Source organism: Mobula birostris, chromosome 22 (genome assembly GCF_030028105.1).
Source record: "Mobula birostris isolate sMobBir1 chromosome 22, sMobBir1.hap1, whole genome shotgun sequence".
Classification (NCBI taxonomy): Eukaryota; Metazoa; Chordata; class Chondrichthyes; order Myliobatiformes; family Myliobatidae; genus Mobula; species Mobula birostris.
Window position 1 is genome coordinate 5055965 of NC_092391.1, and position 23855 is coordinate 5079819.

General features: G+C 40.9%; 2 protein-coding genes across 6 annotated transcripts in view; both read left to right on the top strand.

The window, feature by feature from the left end:
* LOC140186475 (rab GTPase-activating protein 1) overlaps positions 1–23855 on the top strand; it is a 250738-nt gene that overhangs the window by 134597 nt on the left and 92286 nt on the right. The gene's annotated exons all lie outside the window — the stretch shown is intronic.
* Positions 5913–9635, top strand: LOC140186045 (probable G-protein coupled receptor 21). The gene has a single exon (XM_072239869.1). The coding sequence runs from the start codon at positions 6442–6444 to the stop codon at positions 7522–7524; it is 1083 nt and encodes a 360-aa protein (XP_072095970.1). The 5' UTR covers positions 5913–6441; the 3' UTR covers positions 7525–9635.

The following is a 23855-nucleotide window of genomic DNA, read 5'->3' on the forward strand; positions in this document are numbered from 1 at the left end:
AGGGTTAAATTGGGGGTTTGCTGCATCGTGCGGCTGGAACGGCCTGTTCTGTGCTGTATTTCAATAAACAAATTGACATAAGTACACCTAGTTAAATATACAACAGTATTACTGCTACTGGCCCTGTCATAAATAATGTGTTCTGGGTGAAAGCAAAGTTCAAAAGTCTCACAGCCTGGGGTAAGGAAGAAGCTGTTACCCAGCCTAGCTGTCCTTGTTCTTGTATGGTGGTATCTTCTACTTGGTGGCAGGAGGTCAAAGAGGTCGTGGGTTGGATGGGAAGTGTCCTTGACTATGCTGAGGGCTCTGCGAATGGCAGTCCTGATGTATGTCCTGGATGGGGGGGGTGGGGGGTGTGAGGGAGACCCCCTATGATTCTCTCAGCAGGCCTTCTGTTCCTTTGCTGGATCATGAAGTATGTCTGCTCTCTCAGGCGGTACTTCTTCAAAGGGAAAAGTGGGCATTCTCTCTGAGCTCCTAATATTTATCTCAGTCGTCGTTCTGCTCATTATCACTTTGCTGTAGTGAGAGTTTGCACTGTGCAAATTGACTGCTGCACTTCCTGAAACAGCAGCTTTTCAAAAGCACTCAAGGACATCCTGAGAAGGTGTAAAATATCAGGCACTTTTACTTTCTATTTATTCCAAACAGTAAGGCTGCAGTTTTATTTTGAACCTGATAATTAAGCACATGACCAGTAATACCCCGTTTCTTAAGGAGCAGATTGACAACAGGGAATATGCAGACTGAGAATCAAATTGTACACAGTCTTTATCACCTTTTCAAGATTCAAGATCGTTTAATACGATTCCCAGTACAAAAATGTAAAAGAGAATGAAATTATTATTACTCGAGCTGATGCAGCACAAAAAATTCACACACTAAGATAAAGGACACAATAGATATATATGTATAACTTAGTTTCTATGCATAGATTGATTGTATGTCCATAAAGTGACACTAGGCACAGGTGTATCAGTACTTAAAGTGACTGACAGGAAATGATAAAGTGGTGGTGGTTGGGGAAAGGAGGGTTAGTGGGTGGAGGTGTTGATCAGCCTACTGCTTGGGGAGAGTAACTGTTTTGAAGTCTCGTAGGCCAGGTGTGGATGCTACGTAGCCTCCTCCCTAATGGGAGAAGGACAAACAGTCCATGAGCAGGGTGGGTGGGATCCTTCATGATGTTACTGTACCTTTTCCAGCACCTTTCTGTACTTCTGTGCTAGATGGTGGCTAGGCTGCTGCTGGTAATGCATTGGGCAGTGCATAAATGGGAGAAAAAAAGCAATTTTGATTCAAAAAATGGTCAGATCTTTTCAGAATAATTCTCTGATTAACTTTATATTTGCTCTGCCAGCCAGTTAATTTAACATGTAGTACTTAAAGGCATCAGGATTGGAATGGCCAAACTTGGTGTCATCTGTTCACTGTGATTCAAGGTCATTCCATCAATGTGTTGCAACTTTTAAAGTCTTTAACCACATACAACCTGTTAACAAAGTGTGCTTATGTCACCATCTACTGCCTTAACATACATTTTTATGAAAAAAATCCTTTGGAATTTACAAAAAAAATCTATGCATAAACAGGCAAAGATTGACAAACAACCAAAGTGCAAAAGAAGACAAACTGTGCAAATAAAAATAATACTGGAACATGAGTTGTAAAGTGTCTTTGAAAGTGAGTGTAGGTTCTGCTCTGGTTTCCTCCCACAGTGCAATTGGTGATTGTCCTGTGATTAGGCTAGGCGTAAATCGGTGGGTTGTTGGGCAGCGTGGCTCAGTGGCGTGGAAAGGCCTGTTAAGTGCTGTATCTCTAAATGTAATTTTTTAAACTCAGCAGGCTAGGCAGTATCTATAGAGCGATGTTTCGGGTCAAGACACCTCACCATGACTCTGCATCTGCACTGATGAAGAATCTTGGCCTGAAACCATACGACCATAAGATATAGGAGCAGAATTAGGCCATTTGGCCCATTGAGTCTGTTCCACCATTTCATCATGGCTGATCCAATTTTCCTCTCAGCCCCAATTGGCTACTGTATCCCTTCATGCCCTGAGCAATCAAGAATCTATCAATCTCTGCCTTAAGTATACATAAGGACTTGGCCTCCACAGTTGCCTGTATGAACAAATTCCACAGATTCACCACTCTCTGGCTAAAGAAATTCCTCCTCATCTCCGTTCCAGAAGGACACCCCTCTATTCTGAGGCTGTGTCCTCTGGTCTGATACTCTCCCATCATAGAAAACATCCTCTCTGCTTCCACGTTGACTGTTTATTCCTCTCCATTGATGCTGCCTGACCTGCTGAGTTCCTCCCAACATTTTGTGTGTTACTCTGAATATCCAGCATCTGCAGAATCTTCTGTGTTTGATAGGAAGATTAGCTTGATTCAGGATTCAAGATCGTTTAATATCATTTCCAGTGCACAAGAGTAAAGGAGACGAAATAATTGTTACTCTGGATCTGATGAAGCCCAAAAAAAAATAAGATGAGGACACAATAATAAAAAAAACATAGTAGATATAAACACATAAGATAGCTTATATGCATAGATTGATTGTATGTCCATAAAGAGATGCTAAGGCACAAGGATGTCTGTAAATAAGGTGACTGACAGGAAATGATAAAGTAGTGGTGGTTTGGGGTGTGGTACATGATATTTTAAAAATAGTATTGAAATAGATGATCTTTCAAATTTTTGTTAAGTAGTTTCTCAGTAATTTAGTAGAAAATGGAATGTCAGAGTTTGGTATGTCTCATGTGAATATTTGAATTCCCTTCAGCTAAGTCTAAATAAATTTATTATCACAGTGCGAATATGTTACCGTATTTTTCCTAGAGATTCATGAACTTTACCTGCTGACAAGACAGTAATGTTGGTCAGTGTTGTACAGAACATACAGTGAGCTGACCACAGAGGATTTAAAGTTATCCAATACCAAATGAGGAAAATGACCGATAGCTTTTCCTAGATGCTGCCTGGCCTGCTGAGTTCCTCCAGCATTTTGTGTGTGTTGCTCGGATTTCCAGCATCTGCAGATTTTCTCTTGTTTGCTTCGGCCACTAGACGTTAGTGGTTAGCACAGACTTAGGATTGTAGTCTTATAGAATTGAATTTATGCTTTCATCTTTATATTCCTTGGCAGGTAGCAGGAGGGCCACACAGCCCTATAGTTTTATCAGGTTGTTGGTGATACAATCATAAATTAAGTATCAGTATAGAGAGGAGGGCTTTGGGGAGGACTAAGAAGAAAGTCAAATATCAATTAGGGGTCATCTGTTGTGTTCGGTGCTCCCAATGTGGCCTTCTCTATGTTGGTGAGACCCATCGTAAATTGGAGGACCACTTCAAGCACATCTGCCATAAGCGGGACTTCTGTGTGGCCAAATATTTTAATTCTGATCCCTGATCCGGTTCCAACGTGTTGATCCATAGTCTCTTGTGCCAAGATGAAGCCACCCTCCATTTGATGGAGCAACATCTTGTATCCGTCTGGAGTACCCTCCAACCTGATGGTGTGAATGTCGATTTCTAACAGTAAACAAATTCCCTCCCCCCCCCTCCTTTCCTCTATTCCCCATTCTGGCCTTTCACTTCTCATCTGCCTGTTACTTACACCTGGGTTCCCTCCTTCCCTTTATGTGTGTTGCTCTGGACTTCCAGCATCTGCAGATTTTCTTGTGATATCAATTAGTTTTTGTTGTCATTGTTTCCCTGTAGATTATTGAACATTTTTTTTAAGTAGATACAATCCTGTGCACTTGTGAAAATTTGTATTATGACAAGTTACGCATAGAGCTGTCCTTCCTTAAACAAGGAGGCGGCATGGTCGTGTAGCAGTTAGCGTAATGCTCCGCAGCGCCAGTGATCAGAAGATTGTGGTTCAGTTCCCGCTGCTGTCTGATAGGAATTTGTACGTTCTCCCCATGACCACATAGGTTTCCTCTGAGTGCTCTGATTTCCTCTCGCATTCCAAAAATGTAAGGATTTGTAAGTTGTGGGCACAACTTGTTGGCACTGGCAACACTTGTGGGCTACCCCCAACACATCCTCAGTCTGTGGTGGTTGTTGACACAAACAATGCATTTCACTGTATCCTTCAATATTTTGATGTGCCATGCACGTGACAAATAAGTCTTAGGCACCCTAGCTCAATATATTCCGTATATGGACAAAGAAAAAGGAGTGAGCTAATAATAGGTTCATTGTCCATTCAGAAATCTGACAGAGGGGAAGAAGCTGTTCTTGAAATGTTGAGTGTGTGTCTTTAGGCTCCTGTACCTCTTCCCTGAGGATCACAATGAGAAGAGGGCATGTCGTGGGTGATGGGGGTCCTTAATGACAGATGCTACCAGACCTCTCTGTTTATCTTATAGCTTCTGCTATTCGGTGAATGAGTGGCTCCTTTGTATTCAGAACACTTACTCAGCACTAGACTTTGGGAAAAATTGCCATTTGAGTGTAAATGGAAATAAATTTTTGAAGTGCCTTTTAGAAGTTGTTAATGTTTTCATATTGAGGAAAGAATCAATCTAAATCTATTTATAATTTAAATTAAAATAAGTAATGCTACACTATCTTCTGGGTGAAACTCAAACTGAAAATACATCTTCTATAATTGGAATCATTAGTTTGGCTCACTCAACCAGTGAGGAAGGCGTTATTAACAATTGGGGCTTGTCTGCTGTTAACTCTGATCTCTCTGGGTAATGGCAGTAACGACGTAGCATCTTGGTATAGGGAGAGCTTATCAGTCTAAGTTTTGTCTGTCTCTTCCCCTACCCTGCCAGGATATTCCCCCCTCCCCTCATGCCACCAAGCCAGGATTCTGCCCCGCACCCCCCCCCCCAACTGTCTGCTAACCCTGACAGGGTTCTAGCCCCACCACCCAGCCAGAGAGTACAAAACCAGCGAACAATTGGAGATGGTGGGTGTTACTGACTCCTGTTTGCACCCGAGTGCTTATCTTGTCACATTTTGCTGCTGCAGTGATAGAGATTACCCAGAAAGATGATTAAATTCATGCAATTCAGAAAACTTGTCAATAATTACTAATTATCAATTTACTGTATGGAATTATTAATATAATTTGAAACACTTGTAATTATATAATAAATTATTTGATTTTTATTCTTTGTGGTTCTATATATAAAACTTAAAAGGACAGAAAGCATTACAGATCATCATAACGTAGTTTAACTCTTCCTGTTCTAACTCTGAATTAATTCACAAAGGCAGTGCTAAACTACCACAGCACCTAATGGAAAAGAACAAACAGTCAACTTTTTGGGCTGAGACCCCTCAGCAGGTCTCTGCCTGAAACGTCAACTGTTTATTCATCTCCATAGATGTCGCCTGACCTGCTGAGTTCCTCCAGCATTTTCTGTGTCTTGCTCTGAATTTCCAGCATCTGCAGAATCTCTTGTGTTTCTGCTGACCTACCACACCTTATTAACTCACCTGGGTTATTGTCGTACACTACAGCTAGACAGTGACTGATCTGACTCGAGGTAGCGAAATATGAATCTGGTGCCGTGCCGTTACTGAAGATAACTAGATCCAAGTTTGTATTGGAATTTCAGTGATCTGTGCTGTAGCTCCTCCCCGGCTAGCCGTCTCCCAGGAGGGTCAAAGTATACTGAGTGTCTGCTGCTGTCGAGCGACAGATCGGTAAGGCTCTAATGCATTACAGTATATATGAGAGAAATTAGATGGAGCTCTTTAGAGAGGCTGCTGCAAGAGGAAATATTCCCCGTGCTGCAGTCATCCTCTGGTCTGCTTGCGAACATTTCCTTTGGCAGAGGGTTGTGAGAGAAGGAGGAGCAATGCCTGGAGGGGCCGTTTGAATTCTGCGGCAAATTGGGCTGAGATTCGGAAGTAGCATCACATTGCAGTGGTTGTCACTGAGGCTCTGGTCTGGACTCTTCTGCAGTTTAAACCTTCAAGGAAAGCTGAGAGACTTGTATTTCAAATCTTGTGGTTTTCTAGTTTGTTTTTTTTTCAATCAGTCTCTTCCTTTTGACAAATTGTGAAGTTACTGTGCTGATATTTTGAGGCTAAAATTAGCTTCATTTCCACAAAAGGTTTTTTTTGTCGTTTTGACTCGACGAAGCCACATGTGAGGGAGGACTGGAGCTTAACGAAACAGAAAATATATGCATATGTTTACTTTCAACAGAGGAAAGGCAGGTGTCATGTCCCCCTCTTTGTCTTCCAGTCAATGGCACAGTCTTATTCATGCCAGCATTTGTCTTCATTTCTTAAAGAATAGAAAGCGTGGCAACTGCAAGGGTCAGCTCTGTCACCTTGTGTCCTGTTAAGGCTGATGGCTGTTTGCAAGGGAAATTGCAATGCTGATAATACTGAACAGAGTCGCTCAGATAGTAAACGAGTGAGGCAGAAGCCTGAGACACCGCCGCAGTAACCCAGCCAAGAATGACATCTGTTTGGGCCGTGCAGAACCGAAGTATGAACTCTTCCCTGGATGCAAACAATACCAGCCGACCGTTCTGCCTTTTGGGATTCAGTTACTACGAAACAGTTAACATCTGCCTCCTGGAAATAACCATCATTGTTTTTCTCACGGTGTTAATCATTTCAGGTAATCTCATTGTCATATTGGTATTTCATTGTGCACCCCTTTTGAATCACCATACCACAAGTTATTTCATTCAGACTACGGCGTTTGCTGATCTGTTTGTTGGAGTCAGTTGCCTGGTTCCGTCTTTGTCCCTTCTTCACTATCCGACTGGATCTCATGAATCTTTAACGTGCAAATTCTTTGGATATATTGTGTCTGTCCTGAAAAGCGTTTCGATGACCTCCCTGGCCTGCATCAGCGTCGATCGATACATTGCAATTACGAAGCCGCTATCTTACAATCAGCTGGTCACACCGTGCAGGTTGCGTGCTTGCATTGTTATCATCTGGATATACTCCTGCATTATATTCCTTCCTTCTTTCTTTGGCTGGGGAAAGCCAGGTTATCATGGGGACATATTTGAATGGTGTGCTAATTCCTGGGAGACAAACGTGTACTTTGCAGGGTTTATTGTGGTTTTGCTCTACGCTCCTGCTGCCTTTGTGGTCTGTTTTACCTATTTCAACATATTCAGAATATGCCAACAACACACTAAAGAAATCAGTGAAAGACGTGCTCGGTTTAATCCTCAAGAAGGGACATCGACAGAAAATCCGCCCAGCTCTGAGAAACATTATGCTATGGTTCTCTTCCGAATCACCAGCGTCTTTTACATCCTCTGGCTTCCGTACATCGTTTATTTCCTCCTCGAGAGCTCCCACCTTTATCATAGCTCGGAGGTATCTTTCCTGACCACCTGGCTCGCCATTAGCAATAGCTTCTGTAACTGCGTAATATATAGCCTTTCCAACAGTGTCTTTCGGAAGGGGCTCAGGCGCCTCTCGGATGCCGCCTGTGCTTCGTGTATCTGGTATGTGGAAAGCAAAAACCCTTCAATGCCTGGGAGTAAAAGATCTTCCAATGACTGCAATGCTTGAGAAGGATAACGGGAGACATATTCTGCCCAGCTCATTGCATTACTTCAGCTCCAATGTAATTTGAACTTACTGAACTGGGCTCGAGTTTGGTTGTGGTACTGAGTAGTTCTCAGGCAACTTCTGGGGTTTACATCACAATTCATTGAATGCATAGCCTTTCACAAGAAGTAATCAATAATGAGACAAAACTTAAATAGAAACTTTGCTGCTCTCTTTTAATTCCTATCGCCGTTCCCATTCTAACATGCCAAGCCACGCCTCCTCTTCTGCCACGATGACGCCATGCTCAGGTTGGAGGGGCAACACCTCGTATTCCATCTGGGTAGCCTCCAACCTGATAACATGAACACCGATTTCTCCAATTGCTATCATTTATTTTTCCCCTCCGTCTTATCTCTTCTATTCCCCACTCTGGCCTCTTACCACTTCTCCCCTGGCTATCACCCCTCTCTGACGTCCCTCCTCCTTCCCCTTTCTACTTTTCTTTCCTATTAGATTCCTCCTTCAGCCCTTTGCCCTTTCACCTATCACCTTCTAGCTTGCCCTTCTTTCCCTCCCTCCACCCTGTTATTCTGGCTTCTTCCCCTTCCTTTCCAGCCCTGATGAAGGGTCTCAGCCCAAAACGTCAACTGTTTATTCATTTCCATAGGTGCTGTCTGACCTGCTGAGTTCATCTAGCATTTTGTGTGTGTAACTCTTTTCACCTGTTCATAGTTGTGTATGAACTGTATTTATGATTCCTTCTAGGGAATTGAAATATTTATGGGCCAAATGTTTTAATTTCTTATTGCACTGTACAAGAACTTCCAGAAAATACTTGTTTCCGTGGACGATATAATTATTGTACTCTGGTTTGTAATTAGCTGTGAATTCTAACCATAAGTAACCAACTTAACCCTAGAAATTCTGACCCATTTGAAGATGGTCTATTAACGGATGGTATTCTATCTACAGTTTCCTAAACGTGTCTATGATATCTCCTGTTTGACATTCTTAGCACAAAATCTTTAATACTGTGCCAAAGAACTAAACTATGTGGATAATTTATTTAATTTCCATTTGATAATTCTATTAATTAATTGGCATAAGTCAGAAATGGGTCAAAGCTTAAGCTGTTTATTTAAAGAACTGGCCTGCGATGTTTATATTGGATGAAATGTGTATAGTAAAGGATTAGGTTTTCAAAGTCATCAACTTCGGAGAAAAATGTCTTCAGTTTATATAATTGTTTTTTTCATATGAAAATCTTTACTTTGATGTGAGTTTTAAAAAAGCTCCCAGAAATCCGTTTTTTAATTTCAGAATTTCTGGTCAAAATTGAAACAGTACTTCAAACTTGCGGTAGCTTTTTTAAATTATTGTGTTCTTTATCTTATTGTGGTTTTGTTTGTGCTGCATCGGATCTGGAGTAACAATTATTTCATCTCCTTTACACTTGTGTACTGGAAATGACATTAAACAATCTTGGTTGTTTGATATTTAATGTTTGGGTGGGTGTAATGTCTTTGTATCTTTTAATTATGTATTTTTTGCCAGTATTAATGAATTAATATTGTTGGAAAATAATGCAGTTAAAGTTCGGGTCAGCTTAATGTACTATCCAAATTGTAAGCTTTAATCTGATATTTTAATAAATAGTAAATAGACCATTAAAAACCAGCTATATTGGGAGGCAATTTTTGTGTTCTTTGTAAAGGAAGGTTAAAGTTCTTTCTTTTCTGCAGGAAATAAAATTGCTGACAGATTTTGCCTAGGTACAGTTTCTTTCTCAGAGCAATTTGAGTTGTTGAGTTCTGAGCCCATTTATAGGATTGTACTTCTAAACTAACAGTGGTTTTGAAATGGCTGCTCTTCCTTTGACAATTGCCATCGGCGTTGCCGGCACCGTTGGGCTGTGCGAAATGGTTGCCGAATCTCCTCCGATTTGGTTGTATTCACAGTCTGCTCAAATCAGAACTGTAAAATAATGTTTCTGACAATCAGTCGCTGCTTTAGTTTGAACTCCAAAGTTTAATGATGCCATTTTGAATCCATCTACTATGTAGTACAGAAAACTTACAGAGTGAAGTGGACCAGAATAAACAGAATGGTACTTCTGGAGAGATGTTTAATAAAAGTCCAACATCTGCAATATTGACTCCTCGTGTTTTTTGCTTGCTTTGAAATGGAATATGTGATAATGTGTGGTTCTTGCCTGCATACATCAGTAAAAGACACTTCAAGCTGCTTCTTTTGTCCCGGATATTTAATTTTATAACAAAGCCAAGAAATTGTAGTATAAATAGGTCTCAAGGTAGCCTGAATGCTTTCTCATTTATAAAGGATGATAGTTTGGCACTCGTGATGAACGATACTATTTGACTGATCCATTTACACCCATAGATTTAGTTTTGGGACAGATGTGAAAATCAGTGTTGTGTTCAGAAATCTATTGTGGGAAGTGCATTAGTGGTTTTATTGTGTAGGGACACCACAGTAAAAGCATGAGAAAAGACCAGTGGTTAGAAATGATGGCCATAATAGAAAACCAGGTTAGAGCTTGTTTGATATGTGTGTTCACTAATTTAATTGAAGTGTAAACTCTATTCATATGTCGCATCCTGTGAGCAAGTTGCCAGCACATGGTGATCCAGAAAAATCTACATAGTATTATCTCATTACGCCTGGATTTCAAACAATTTTTTAAAAGAGTCATAGACTAGTACAGCATAGAAACAGGCTGTTTGGCCCATCTAGTCCATGCTGAACTGTTAATCTGCCTAGTGCCATTGATTCATACCTGAACCATCGTCTACCATTCTCCTCCCTTCCATGTACCTATCCAAACTTCTCTTAAATGTTGCAATTGAACCCACATCCACCACTTCCACTGGCAGCTCATTCCACACTCTCACCATCCTCTGAAGAAGCTTCCCCTCATATTCCCCTTAGACATTTCATCCTTAATACATTACCACTAGTTCAGGTCTTACCCAACCTTAGGGTAAATGCGAGCATGCTTTTCCCACTATCTGTACCAGTCATAGTTTTGTATACCTCTATAAAATCTCTGCTCATTCTTCTACACTCCAGGGAATAAAGTCCTAATGTATTCAAGCTTTCCCTATAACTCAGGTCCTCAAGTCCCAGCAATACCCTTGTAAATTTTCACTGTACTCTTTCAATCTTATTTACATTTTTCTTGTGAGTCGGTGACCAAAACTGGACACAGTACTCCAAATTAGGCCTCACCAACATCTTGTACAACTTCAACATAACATCCCAACTCCTGTACTCAGTACTTTGATTTATGAAGGCCAATGTTCCAATAGCTTTCTTTACAAATACACTATCTACGTGTGATACCACGTTTGAGCAATTATATAAAATTATATAATACTTCAGAATTATGTTTTTAGAAAGAATATAACATTTTATTTTTCCCTGCTGTAGTGGAAGTGAGGGGAGCAGTATCCATTTGCAAGTAGGAAGGTTGAAAAAGGGTGTGCTGGATTGGGGAGGGTGGTGTGAAAACAAAGGAACATCAGTACTGGCTTTGTTGTCCATCCATCCGTGTGTCAGAGATGAGGTTCTGAGCAGCCAGTAGTCAGGACTAAATGATGTAATGAATAATAAATGTATCAATGCAGTTTAGTCTTTTCACAAATAATTTCAGAAGTATTAATTGCAAGTTGAGTTATTTGCAAATATTGGTAATAAGTTTCCTGGATACCCAAAATAAACTGGAAAGTGGAAGAATAGTCAGCAGGCTGGGCAGCATTCATAGAGAAACATTTTACGTTTCGGGCTGATTGCCAGATTAGTAGGGGCTCGTTACAGGGAGTGCTGGCAGTAAAGCTATTTTCAGCCGTCTTGGGTAATTTGGATAATCCAAATCTGTGTGAAGTTCAGAAAGTTCAAAGTATGTACACCATACACAACCTTGAGGTTTGTCTTTTTGCAGGCAGCCACAAAACAAAGAAACACAATAGAATTGACAAAAAAACCCACATCACAAAGACAGTCATACATCCAATGTGCAAAAAAGAATGAACATTTGTTGCAGACAAAAAAAAAGGTAGAACTTCCATAAAGTTTTCTTTGCATCATAATACGGAGAGAACCTTTCAAATTCATTCATGGTGATGGCATTTGATTTTTATTCGTCTACTAGAAGTGTATTTCTCATGTAATAAACCAATGGTTACACTTGGGTAATGTTTTAAGATAACCTCCCTCAGAAGCAGGTTTAATATCACTGGCATGTGTCATGAAATTTGTTTTTGTATTTTTTCAGCAGCAGTACATTGCAATATGAAGTTGTGTGTGTGTATATATACATATATAAATACTGAGGTGTTGTTTGCGGGTTCATTGTCCATTCAGAAATCTAATGGCAGACAGGAAGAAGTTGTTCCTGAAGTGATGAGTGTGTATCTTCAGTCTCCTGTACCACCTCCTTGATAACAATGAGAAGAGGGCATGTCTTGGGTGGGGGGGGGGGGTCCTTAATGATGGGCATCGCCATTTGAAGCAACTGGATTCTTCTTTCTCCATTAGGCTTTAAGAATATTAGCAGAAACATGAAATAGGTTATCAGTGCTGACCCTGCATGGATTATATGTCAATAAAATATATTTCACAGCAGATGGATATTACGGTAAAATGGTGACTGACCTCCTATTTCATTTGTTATGTACTGTGTCGCATGACGTGGGCGATCATGGTCTTTCCATGACCATGATTGTTCTTGGCAATTTTTTCTACAGAAGTAATTTGCCTTTGACTTTTTCTAGGCAACATCTTTACAGGACGGGTGACCCCAGCCATTATTAATACTCTTTTGAGATTGTCAAATAACCAGGACTTGTGATGTACGCCAGCTGCTCATATGACCACCCATCACCTACTCCCCAGGCTTCACGTGACTGTGGTTGGGGAACTAAGCATATGGTACACCTTGCCCCAGGGGTGACCTGTAGGCTAACGGAAGGAAGGACCGCCTTACACCTCCTATGATAGAGATGTATCTCCACCCTGCTATCCTACCTCATATTTGTAATTTGGCTGTGTACATACATCTATTGATGCTTCTGGACACATCTTCAGTGATGCTCCTGGAATCATTGGGTGTTTCGGGTCTCTCAACATACAACCTCCTCTAGGTGACCCACCCGGGGCTGATCAGACCCCAGCTTGTGTCCAGATGGCTAGCTACTTATGACTCCATGGCTCCCCTCTTTTTGAGCCACAGCCATCTTGAGGCCCTCTCTGCCGCATCGGTGGTACTGCGGATGGCTCTCCTCTTCCTCTCTCCCCTGATGCCCAAATTGCTGAAGGCTCTAGCTAAGGAACAGGCTACGAATCCCCTACAACCAACCTCCACTGGGAGACACCTCATTCTCCATCCAGCCTGCTGGATTGGTTGTTAATTTACTTAAATCATTAGGTTAACATTTCTAATATATTGTCAAAACGTTCCAGGAGCATTATGCCCTCCCGATCACTTTTGATCCCAATTACCCTCTCTTATCCTTGTTTACCCTTCCTCTTCTCTGTTTACAAGCATGGTTTCAATGAGATTTGATATTCTCAGTTTTTTAGGTGAAACTTAATAAACAAGTAAGGCATAAGCACTCCTGAAAACATTTCATTGCCTGGAAAAGTTTAATTTGTGGTTGTTGTTGGTTTGAAAAGCATTCTGACCGGCTGCATCACCATCTGGTATGGGTGGGGGGCGGGGTGGGGACTGCTGCACACGATTGAAGTAAGCTGCAGAGTTTTAAAATGATTCAGCTCCATCATGGGCACTAGTCTCTATAGTATCCAAGACACCTTCAAGGAGCAAGTGGCTTATAGTCATCGAGGACCCCTACCACCCTCATCTCATTGTTAACGTCAGGAAGGAAGTACAGAAGCCTGAAGGCAGACATTCAGTGAATCAGGAACAGCTTCTTCCCCTCTGCCATCCGATTTCTAAATGGACATTGAACCTATGAATGCTGCCTCACTACTTTTTTAAAATTGTTTTTGCATTACTTATTTTAATTTTAACTATTTAATATACATACTGTAATTCAGTGTTTTCCTATATTCGTCATGTATTGCTGCTTCAACGTTAATAAATTCTGCATATGGTAGTGATATTAAATCTGATTCTAATATGATATGGGTGATTGTGCTGTACTTTTGATCACTGAGTTGAAATGCAACACTTTAGTGCAATTATTAAAAACTGCAGAAATGGATTTCAAATGTGTATGGTCACTTTTATGAAAATGCTATTTTATTTACATTTCAGTTATTAATATTGTAAATGTCAGGGTAGTTTTTAAATGTATGAAGTATTGAGTAATTTAATTTTGGCTTGCTTGGGTTCCCATACACCAGAAAATGCAACCTGCTATTCTCTGCCTGAAATATATCTCAGCCCAACTGCAGTTTCCCTGTGTAGTTTCAATGGGCACCATGTTATATAGGACCACAGCTGTTTCACCAGAGGATGAATGCTTTTATTTTTCCCTCCAGTATTTTGCAATGGAAATTACAGAGTTGCTGTCAGCATTGGATTGTTTCTCTGAGAATCTGCTAGCGACATAAATTGCTTGTTTGGTTTTGGACAGAAATCCTAAAATGGCTGCTCATGGTCTGGTCCACCGCAGATTGCTGTTCATAGCCTTGTCCAGTAGAGTCAAGGGAAGTTGCTTGAAATGTCCAAAATTTTTAAACTACAGTGGATTCCAGTTAATTGGGACACATCGGGACCCTTTCCTTTTTGGCCCAATTAGCCAAAGTTTCATGGAAATTGTTTAAAAAGACAAACTACCATTTAACTGAGTAACAAATTATGTACTTAAATGAAACAGAGAGTAAACTAAAACACTACCGATACTACTACAATACTATAAAATTGTTTATTAGTTCTGAATAGTTATCGACCGAGGAATTCATCTAGTGTACGGTGCTGTTGAGCGACTGTAAATAAACAAAATCGGTGCAGACACCTAGTGCAGATAACAGACCGCCTTCATTGCTTTCCTACATGAAGTAGTGTCAGGAAAAAAAAAACATCTTAAAATTAGGCATCTGTCAGCCCAAATGAAAAATATAACACAAACACACGCCACTAACGTAACTGTTCATTGTAAGCACAGTGTAGTACCTGATGGCCACACAAGTGCGCACGATTGACTCAAGTTAGAAACTGTTGCATGTTCCAATTCATTGTTTTCATTGTAACATTCAAGATGATTGTCAGTATCTTCAAATTCTCTGTAGTTCCTAACTCGCTGAAGTAGTGAAATTATTTCATATTCACTCCTGGCCATTTCTGGCATCTCCAAGCCTGAATGCTTGAAACCGCAGAGAGCAAGACCGTTCTGAATTGCCTTACTGCGTATTTCTCACCTACTGTCAGTGACAAAAATCACTGTCTTTTGAACACAAATACACGCATCTAACACTATTTAAAACTTTGATCTAACCACAGTGTAGTGTCGAACAGCCACACAAGTGCACATGACTGATGCTAGTTAGAAACTGTTTGACATCAAACACCTGCCGCTATTAAGTGGCAGAGTGTCCCAAATAAACGAAGAGAATCTCAGCTATTTTCCCGATTGGTTGCTGTTCTTTAAGAGTTGTCACAAATAAGCAACTGTCCTGATTAACTGATGGCCCAATTAACTGAAATCCACTGCACTTTCAAACTCATTTCCCTGAACACTCTATTGCATGAGATCTAAGGTATAATATATACTCTCTAACCATTAAAAATTAGTATATCTGGATTCTCAGATATTTAAGTGATTTGTATTTAAGTTGGCACTTTAATTGTATATAATGAACACAAGAAATTCTTCAGATGCTGGAAGTCCAGAACAACACACACACAGTGCTGGAGGAACTCAGCATCTCAGACAGCATCACTGTTGCTTGACCTGATGAATGAACGTCAATCATTTATTTCTCTCTGTAGATGAAGCCTAACCTGCTGAGTTCCTTCAGCACCTTTGTGTGTATTGCTTTAATTGTGTCTGGTAAGTTCCAATTAATTTTGATTTGTGTCTTTGTGATTTCTTAAAGGTGATTACTAGCTGATTCACCTTGCTCCCAGGGATCTATTGAGCTAATCTTTTTGAACAGCAAATTGTGGAAGTACATTTCAATCTGGGGCCAAATGTCTTAGGAAAAAGGATCATAGAAGGAATTGTTTAAATAATTGTAGAATTATAAAACAGTTCCTGAGATTTCTATTCACATCTTGTGAGCCATTAGCTATTTGTATCCAGAAAATATATTTTAACTCTGGGCTTGGATAAATATTTAAGCTCTGACCTGCAAGTACTTTTTATGTAAAATAATAAAGGGTAAGTTGTATTCCCTGGGGTACTAAATTTAGCTGACCTTTGCATCCACCCATTTACAGAGCACAGTACTGTAGTAATTTTATATATTGCACTGTACTGCTGATGCAGAAAAAAAACTCATGATATATGTGAGTGATGATGAACCTGATTCTGATATAGATAGATAGATTACAAGTGTGCAGATATACAAATATTAGAGGAGAAGTAAGAAAGAATAAAAAATTAAGTTGCCTTGAACAGTCTTAACAAGAGGGGATCATCACTTCCCTGGCTATAGGTTGACTCATTATAAAACCTAATGGCCGAGGGTAAGAATGACCTCATACAACGCTCCTTGGAGCAGCGTAGTTGTCTTAGTCTATTACTAAAAGTGCTTCCCTGTTCAGCCAATGTGGCATGCAGGGGGTGAGAAACAATGTCCAGAATTGCCAGGATTTTCCGTAGGATCCTTCCTTTGTTCTACCACAGACTCCAGTGTGTCCATTTTGACTCCTGTAACAGAGCCAGCCTTTCTAATCAGTTTATTGAGCCTGTTGACATCACCCATTTTGATGCCATTGCCCCAGCACACCACTGCTTAGAGGATTGTACTGGTGACAACAGACTGGTAGAACCTGTGAAGGAGAGGTCTGCATACTCCAAAGGACCTCAGTCTCCTTAGGAAGTAGAAGTGACTATGGCCCTTCATGTACGCAGCCTCTGTGTTGGTGCTCCACTCAAAATCTGTTATCCAAGTGCTTCCCCAGGTACTTGTAGGTCCTCACCACATCCACGTCCTCACCATCAATAGTAACAGGGAACAATGCAGGCTTAGCCTTCCTAAAATCGATCACCATTTCCTTTGTCTTACTGATGTTGAGTTGCAGATGATTCAGCTTGCACCATTTAACGGAGCCCTCCACCAGTGCCAATATTCATCCTCCTGTCCTTCGTTTGTACACCCAACTATTGCTGAGCCATCAGAGAATTTCTAGAGATGACATGACTCAGTGTTGTATCTAAAGTCTGAGGTATATAGGGTAAACAGGAAGGGAGCCAGTACAGTCCCCTGTGGGACCCCAGTGCTGCTTATAGCCATGTCTGATGCACAGCTCTGGAGCTGCACATACTGTGGTCTGCCAGTCAGGTAGTCCATCATCCAGGATGCAATGGATCTGCCAACTTCCATTGAACTGAGCTTTGCCCCCCAGCAATGAGGGCTGTATGATATTGAGGGCACTCGAGAAATCAAAAAAAAAGATCTTCATAGTGTGGCCTTGCTTATCCAAATTGGAGTCCAAATTATCCAAATTGCTCTGCTCAGCAAGGTCGATGACAGCATTGTCAACTCCAGTGTGCTTCTGGTAGGCAAACTGCAGGGGGTTGAGGCCTGATCTGACCAAGGGGTCAGAGGTGAGCCAGAACCAGCCTCTCTAGAGTCTCCATGATGTGTGATGTCAAGGCCATTGGATGGTAGTCACTCATGACTTTTGGTTGGCCCTTCTTGGTTACTGGAACCACACATGATGTTTTCCACACAGTTGAGATCCTTTCCAGGCTGATACTCAGATTGAAATTGCGCTGGAGAGCTCCACATAATTGCTCAACACACTCCTTCAGGTTCAGAAAAGGAGAGGGGAGAGAGTTGGAAACACCCGAGAGACATTCTGTAATGATCAATAAACTAATTGTTGAGAATCAAATTACCTTGCCTGATTTCTCAGGGCTGGTTGCGTCTGCACCCGTGCCATCCCCATCTAACCCACACCCTTCCCGCAGCACTCCACTCAGGCCATTCCCAACATCTTCTGCTTCTGCCAGATTTACGAGCTTGCTCTCTGCTCCACGTTGACAAATACAGTACTGCGCAAAACTCAGAAAGACCAATAAAAATCTTGTGAATTTGGAGATGTTTTTATCTATGCTAGCATTCAAACTATTAAAGGGGTTTGATAGCTGCAGAGAGAAAAAAAAACATTTGATTGTTTTCTCATTCATGTATCTGGTTAATAATGGTTGAAATCAGAGTTAATTATAGGCAAAATGCTGCATTGCTTGTCTTTAACTGTATCGCTAGTTGGTTGTAATGTGCAATTGCAGGTAGCTTATACATCATTGCAATGGCTATAAAGAATTAATTGACGGACCTGTTCATTCTGGCAAAGAAATAGTTGAACGTGTTTGTGACATCTGTGAAAGTAGAACATAGAAGAGTACGGTGCAGCATTGGACTGGCCCTTTGGCCTAGGGTATTAAACCAGCCTTTTAAACTACTTTAAGATCAATCTAACACATCGTTCCCACATTGCCCTCCACTTTTCTTTCAGCCATGTGTCTGTCTGGGAGTCTCTTAAACTCCCTTGATGTGTATATCTCTACAACCACTCCTACCAGTGTAATCCATATACCTACCACTCTCTGTGTGAAAAAAGCACAACCTATCTCTGACATCTTCCCTATACTTTCCATCAATCGCCTTAAAATTATGCCCTCTCATGTTACCCATTTCCACCCTGGGGAGAAAGACGCTGGCTGTCCACTCTATCAGTGCCCCATAAACACCTCTTACTCTCCTTCACTCCACCTGTTCATTTAGGGTACGTCCACACTACGCCAGATAGTTTTGAAAACGAAGCCTTTTCTCTTCGTTTTGCCCTCCCGTCCACACTGAGCCGGCGTTTTCAACCCCTGAAAATGGAGATTTTCGAAAACACTCTCCAGAGTGAATAAATCTGAAAACGCTTAATATCCGGCGTAGTGTGTATGGGGTAAACGGAGAGATTTAAAAACGTTGTCATGACAACACCACAACAACAATGCTTTTTTCTGCTTCTGCTTGGTAATGCGCAAGCTGTTATAACGCGCAGTTGGTGTGAACGGCGTGAGAGTTAAATTGTAAAGAGAGCTTTTTTGACTATTTGAAAACGCTGTCATGACGTGCCGGAACAGATGTTCGTTGTTTTCTTGAATGCCACCACCTAACAATTTCAGAACAGATGGACAAGACTGAAGCCAGTTGACCCATTGCTTACTGAATAAATAAGTATACTCACTTCGCCCTGTTTTCTGTCCTTACTTGTATGAAGGTGGTTTACCTATTTATGCAAGTACTTCTCTGACAATAGATGTGTAACAGCCTAATGTAACATTGTATGGAAATACAAGATAACACTGATGCAGACGTTTTATACATTTAACAAGGTGCTTTATTAATGCAACATCGTCAGTTTTTCAATGTTCCTCGTCAGCCGGGTCATACTGTCCGTGAACTCCCTGTCGTTTGCCTCCATACGCTTCAGTATTTGTTTTTTTTTAAGTTTTAAGTCCTCCTGCGCGAGAGCCAAGAGCAATTCCTTTAAAGTTTTTCTACTCTGTAACTGGACAAACGCACACGAAGTATATCGTTCCCTCTTCGCTTGTTTTCTGTGTGTCCTGCGCATGCCCAGTAGAGGAGATTCGCCCAAATATCCGCCTAATATGGACGGAGATATTTTGAAAAACGCTTAGTGTGGACGCCTGTCGTTTTTACTCGAAACCGGCGTTTTCAAGATTATCCGGCGTAGTGTGGATGTAGTTTTAATCTTTAAGGCATGCTCCCTAATCCAGGCAGTATCCTGGTTTATCTACTCTGCACCCCCTCTAAAGCTCTCAGATGAGGCAATCAAAACTGAACACAATATGCTTTTAAAAGTGAAGACACATTGAATCTAAAGTAATTATGATGGAAAATTAAAGCCACTGAGTATTTTTAAAATAAGTTTCATTAGACACTGTTGACTGAAACTTGCTTGGTGAGGGTTAATGTTATTCAGATTCATTCACTTGGCAACCCACTACAGCCTTGATTGCTTAGTTTTGTAATCAGAATTGGTACTAATAGATTGTAAATTTGATCATACTGTTAAATTTAATTGTTTTCTGAAGCACTTAGCCAATTAAGGGTGTGGGGTCTTTTTCTGGAGTGCCCTGATAGCATATTTAACATGATGTATCATTATTATATGTTAATTTTAATCCAGGTCCTTGCAGTAATTGATGTAGGTCGGCACTACTGCATAATGGCGCCCCAGTGCTTCCAGACAGATTGTTCAGGCTTTTGTTTTGAAATGTAGCCCTGCTGACATTTTGTATTGCTGACACCTTTCATTTTGAAAAATCAGTTTTACTACTTTAGGAGGGCAGCCATTTTGTCTCTTGGTGGAGTTTTTTGTTGCACTGAAATACATACACTCAGTCCTGTGTTGTCTTTCTTTCGCTTTTTCATCAAAATCATCATCTTTTTACTTTTACTCAGTTGTATGTGTGAGTGCTGTCCAAATAAAGCACCCGGGACTTGGATGCTACGTCCCAACTGCTGTGTTCATTTGAGCTAAATCTCTCCTCCTTCACACACAAGGAGGGCAGAAAACAGATGAATGGTCTGTGTCCACTCTGAGAATTTAAGAAATTTGAAGGTAGTCAGAAATCCAATTGCTCATACTTTAAAGTTACATAAGAACGTAAGAAATAGGAGCAGGAGTAGGCCATCCGGCCCATTGAGCCTGCCCCGCCATTCAATAAGATCATGGCTGATCTGTCCATAAGCTAATCTCCATCTACCTGCCTTTTCCCCATAACCCTTAATTCCCTTACTATGTAAAAACTTATCTAACTGTTTCTTAAATATATTTAGTGAAGAAAATAAGTTAATCATTATGTTGAAAGATTGGTTTTCTGCTGATAAGGAAATGCCAAATGTTACTGTCAACATATTCTCTCTCTCCCTCGCCCTCACCCTTCCCTTCACTGGATGCGGTTTTTGGTCTTTTTTTAATTGGGTGATTCGGGTTTCTTGTTTTGTGGCTGCCTGTATGTAGACAAATTTCAAGGTGTGTAATTTATGCATTCTTTAATAATAAATGTGCTTTGGATCTTTGAGTCTTTAGAAAATATAAATAATATTGTGCATATGAGTTTTAGAATGAGTTGAAAGTGAGCCTGTGGGTTGTGGAATCAGTTCAAAGACTTGTCTACAACATTGTGTTTAGTGAAAGAGAAACTTTTACTCAACACCTTAAAGGCACCTGGTTCTACTTATCACCTGCCAGCCTCACTCCCCCCTACCATATCTTCTTTATAGCATCTATCTCCCCAGTTCTGATACAAGGACTGAACTGTTGAGCATCCATCTGCCTCCAAAGCTGCTGCCTGACATACTGAGTTCCTCCAGCAGTCTGTTTTTAACTCCAGATTGTGGCATCTTCAGTGACATATGTTTCTTTTCCTGATACTTACTTGATCCTGGTTACAGTTTCTTGTAGAGCTGGATTGTCAAAGTTAATTCACAGTTCAAAGTACATATATGTCACCATATACCACCCGGGGATATTTGCAGGCATTCACAAGAAAATACAGTAGAATTTATGAAAACAACAGGAAAAGCTATGTGTAAGTAAAGGTTGACAAGCAACCAATATGCAAAAGACATATCGTGCAAATAGTAAAAAAAAAGTCATGTTACAATTCTGAAAGCTAGATGCCTGAATTGTCAGTGTTTCTATGCACTCTGCTTATCCACAATTAATATTGGTTCACTGGTAAATTGGAGTCGAAATCTATATCATTGCAGTATAGTTCCTGGAGTGAAAAGGTCAGAATCAGGTTTAATATCATTGCCAAATGTCGTGAAATTTGTCGTTTTGTGACAGCAGTATATTGTAATACAAATAAATTACTGTAAATTACAAAATGTGTGTGTATGTGTGTGTGTATAATTAAATAAATTGGATCAATATCAGATGCATGGCAACTCTGTCAGGGACTGCAAGTCATTACTTCCCACAAAGCAAAACCCAATAGCATGAATGGCAGCGATGCTTCGCTACTAGATGAACTCAACACCTTCTATGAACGCTTTGAAAGGGAGAACACAACTACAGCTGTGAAGATCCCTGCTGCACCTGATGACCCTGTGATCTCTGTCTCAGAGGCTGATGTTAGGCTGTCTTTAAAGAGAGTGAACCCTCACAAGGCAGAAGGTCCCGATGGAGTACCTGGTAAGGCTCTGAAAACCTGTGTCAACCAACTAGCAGGAGTATTCAAGGAGATGTTCAGCCTCTCACTGCTATGAGCAGAAGTTCTCACTTGCTTCAAAAAGGCAAGAATTATACCAGTGCCTAAGAAGAATAATGTGGGCTGCCTTAATGACTATCGCCCAGTAGCACTCACATTGACAGTGATGAAATGCTTTGAGAGGTTGGACATGACTAGACTGAACTCCTGCCTCAGCAAAGACCTGGACCCATTGCAATTTGCCTATCACCACATTAGGTCAATCTCAATGGCTCTCCACACGGCTTTAGACCACCTGGACAACACAAACACCTACGTCAGGATGCTGTTCATCGACTATAGCTCAGTATTTAATACCATCATTCCCCACAATCCTGATTGAGAAGTTGCAGAACCTGGGCCTCTGTACCTCCCTCTGCAATTGGATCCTCAACTTCCTAACCGGAGGACCACAATCTGTGTGGATTGGTGAGTTATCTTCTCCTCGCTGATGATCAACACTGGTGCACCTCAGCGGTGTGTGCTTAGCCCACTGCTCTACTCTAAATACACATGACTCTGTGGCTAGGCATAGCTCAAATACCATCTATAATTTTGCTGATGATACAACCACTGTTGCTAGAATCTCGGGTGGTGACGAGAGGGTGTACGGGAGTGAGATATGCCAACTAGTTGAGTGATGCCGCAGCAACAACCTGGCACTCAATGTCAGTAAGATGAAAGAGCTGATTGTGGACTTCGGAAAGGGTAAGATGAAGGAACACATGCCAATCCTCATAGAGGGATTGGAAGTGGAGAGAGTGAGCAGATTCAAGTTCCTGGGTGTCAAGATCTATGAGGATCCAACCTGGTCCCAACATATCGATGTAGTTATAAAGAAGGCAAGACAGCAACTATGCTTTATTGGGAGTTCAAAGAGATTTGGCTTGTCAACAAATACACTCAAAAACTTCTATAGCTGTACTTTGGAGAGCATTCTGATGGGCTGCATCACTGTCTGGTATGGAGGGGCTACTGCACAGGACCAAAAGAAGCTGCAGAAGGCTGTAAATCTAGTTAGCTCCGTCTTGGGCACTAGTCTACAAAGTACCCAGGACATCTTTAGGGAGCGATGTCTCAGAAAGGCAGCATCCATTATTAAGGACCTCCAGCACCCAGGGCATGCCCCTTTCTCACAGTTACCATCAGGTAGGAGGTACAGGAGCATGAAGGCACACACTCAGCGATTCAGGAACAGCTTCTTCCCCTCTGTCATCCAATTCCTAAATGGACATTGAATCTTTGGACACTACCTCACTTTTTAAAAAATATACAGTATTTCTGATTTTGCAAGTTTTTAATCTGTTCAATATATGTAATTGATTTACTTGTTATTTTTATTTCATTTTTTTTCTCTGCTAGATTATGTATTGCATTGAACTGCTGCTACTGAGTTAACAATTTCATGTCACATGCCGGTGATAATAAACCTGATTCTGATTCTAAGTAGTGCAGAGAGAGGATAAAACTAGTGAAGAAGTGTTCACGGTTCATTGTCCATTCAGAAATCTGATGGTGGAGGGAAAGAAGCTGTTCCTGAAACGTTGAGTGTGTGTCTTCAGGCTCCTGTAATAGAGGAATTATCTTTGGTAAATTGTAAGTTTTCATGTTGTTTTCATTTACTCTTAATATAACATTAAAAGGGCTCTTTTAGAATTATTCTATATTACCCACATGGTTTAACAACATCGGGTAGAGAGGGGAGGGACAAACCTACAGAAGTGTTGTATTCACTGAAACAGTCCTTATGTTCTCAGTGGTATGAGCATCGATTTCTCAAATGTCTGGTAATTTTTTCTTCCCCCCCCCCCCCCCCCCCCCACTTCCCTGTTTCTCAATTCCCTACACTGGTCCCACTTTTACCTCTTCTCTCCTCACCCACCTATCACCTTCCCCTGATGTTCCACCACCTTT

Excerpts from the sequence above, each read along its gene's own strand:
- LOC140186045 (XM_072239869.1), top strand. The coding sequence starts at position 6,442 with ATGACATCTGTTTGGGCCGTGCAGAACCGAAGTATGAACTCTTCCCTG.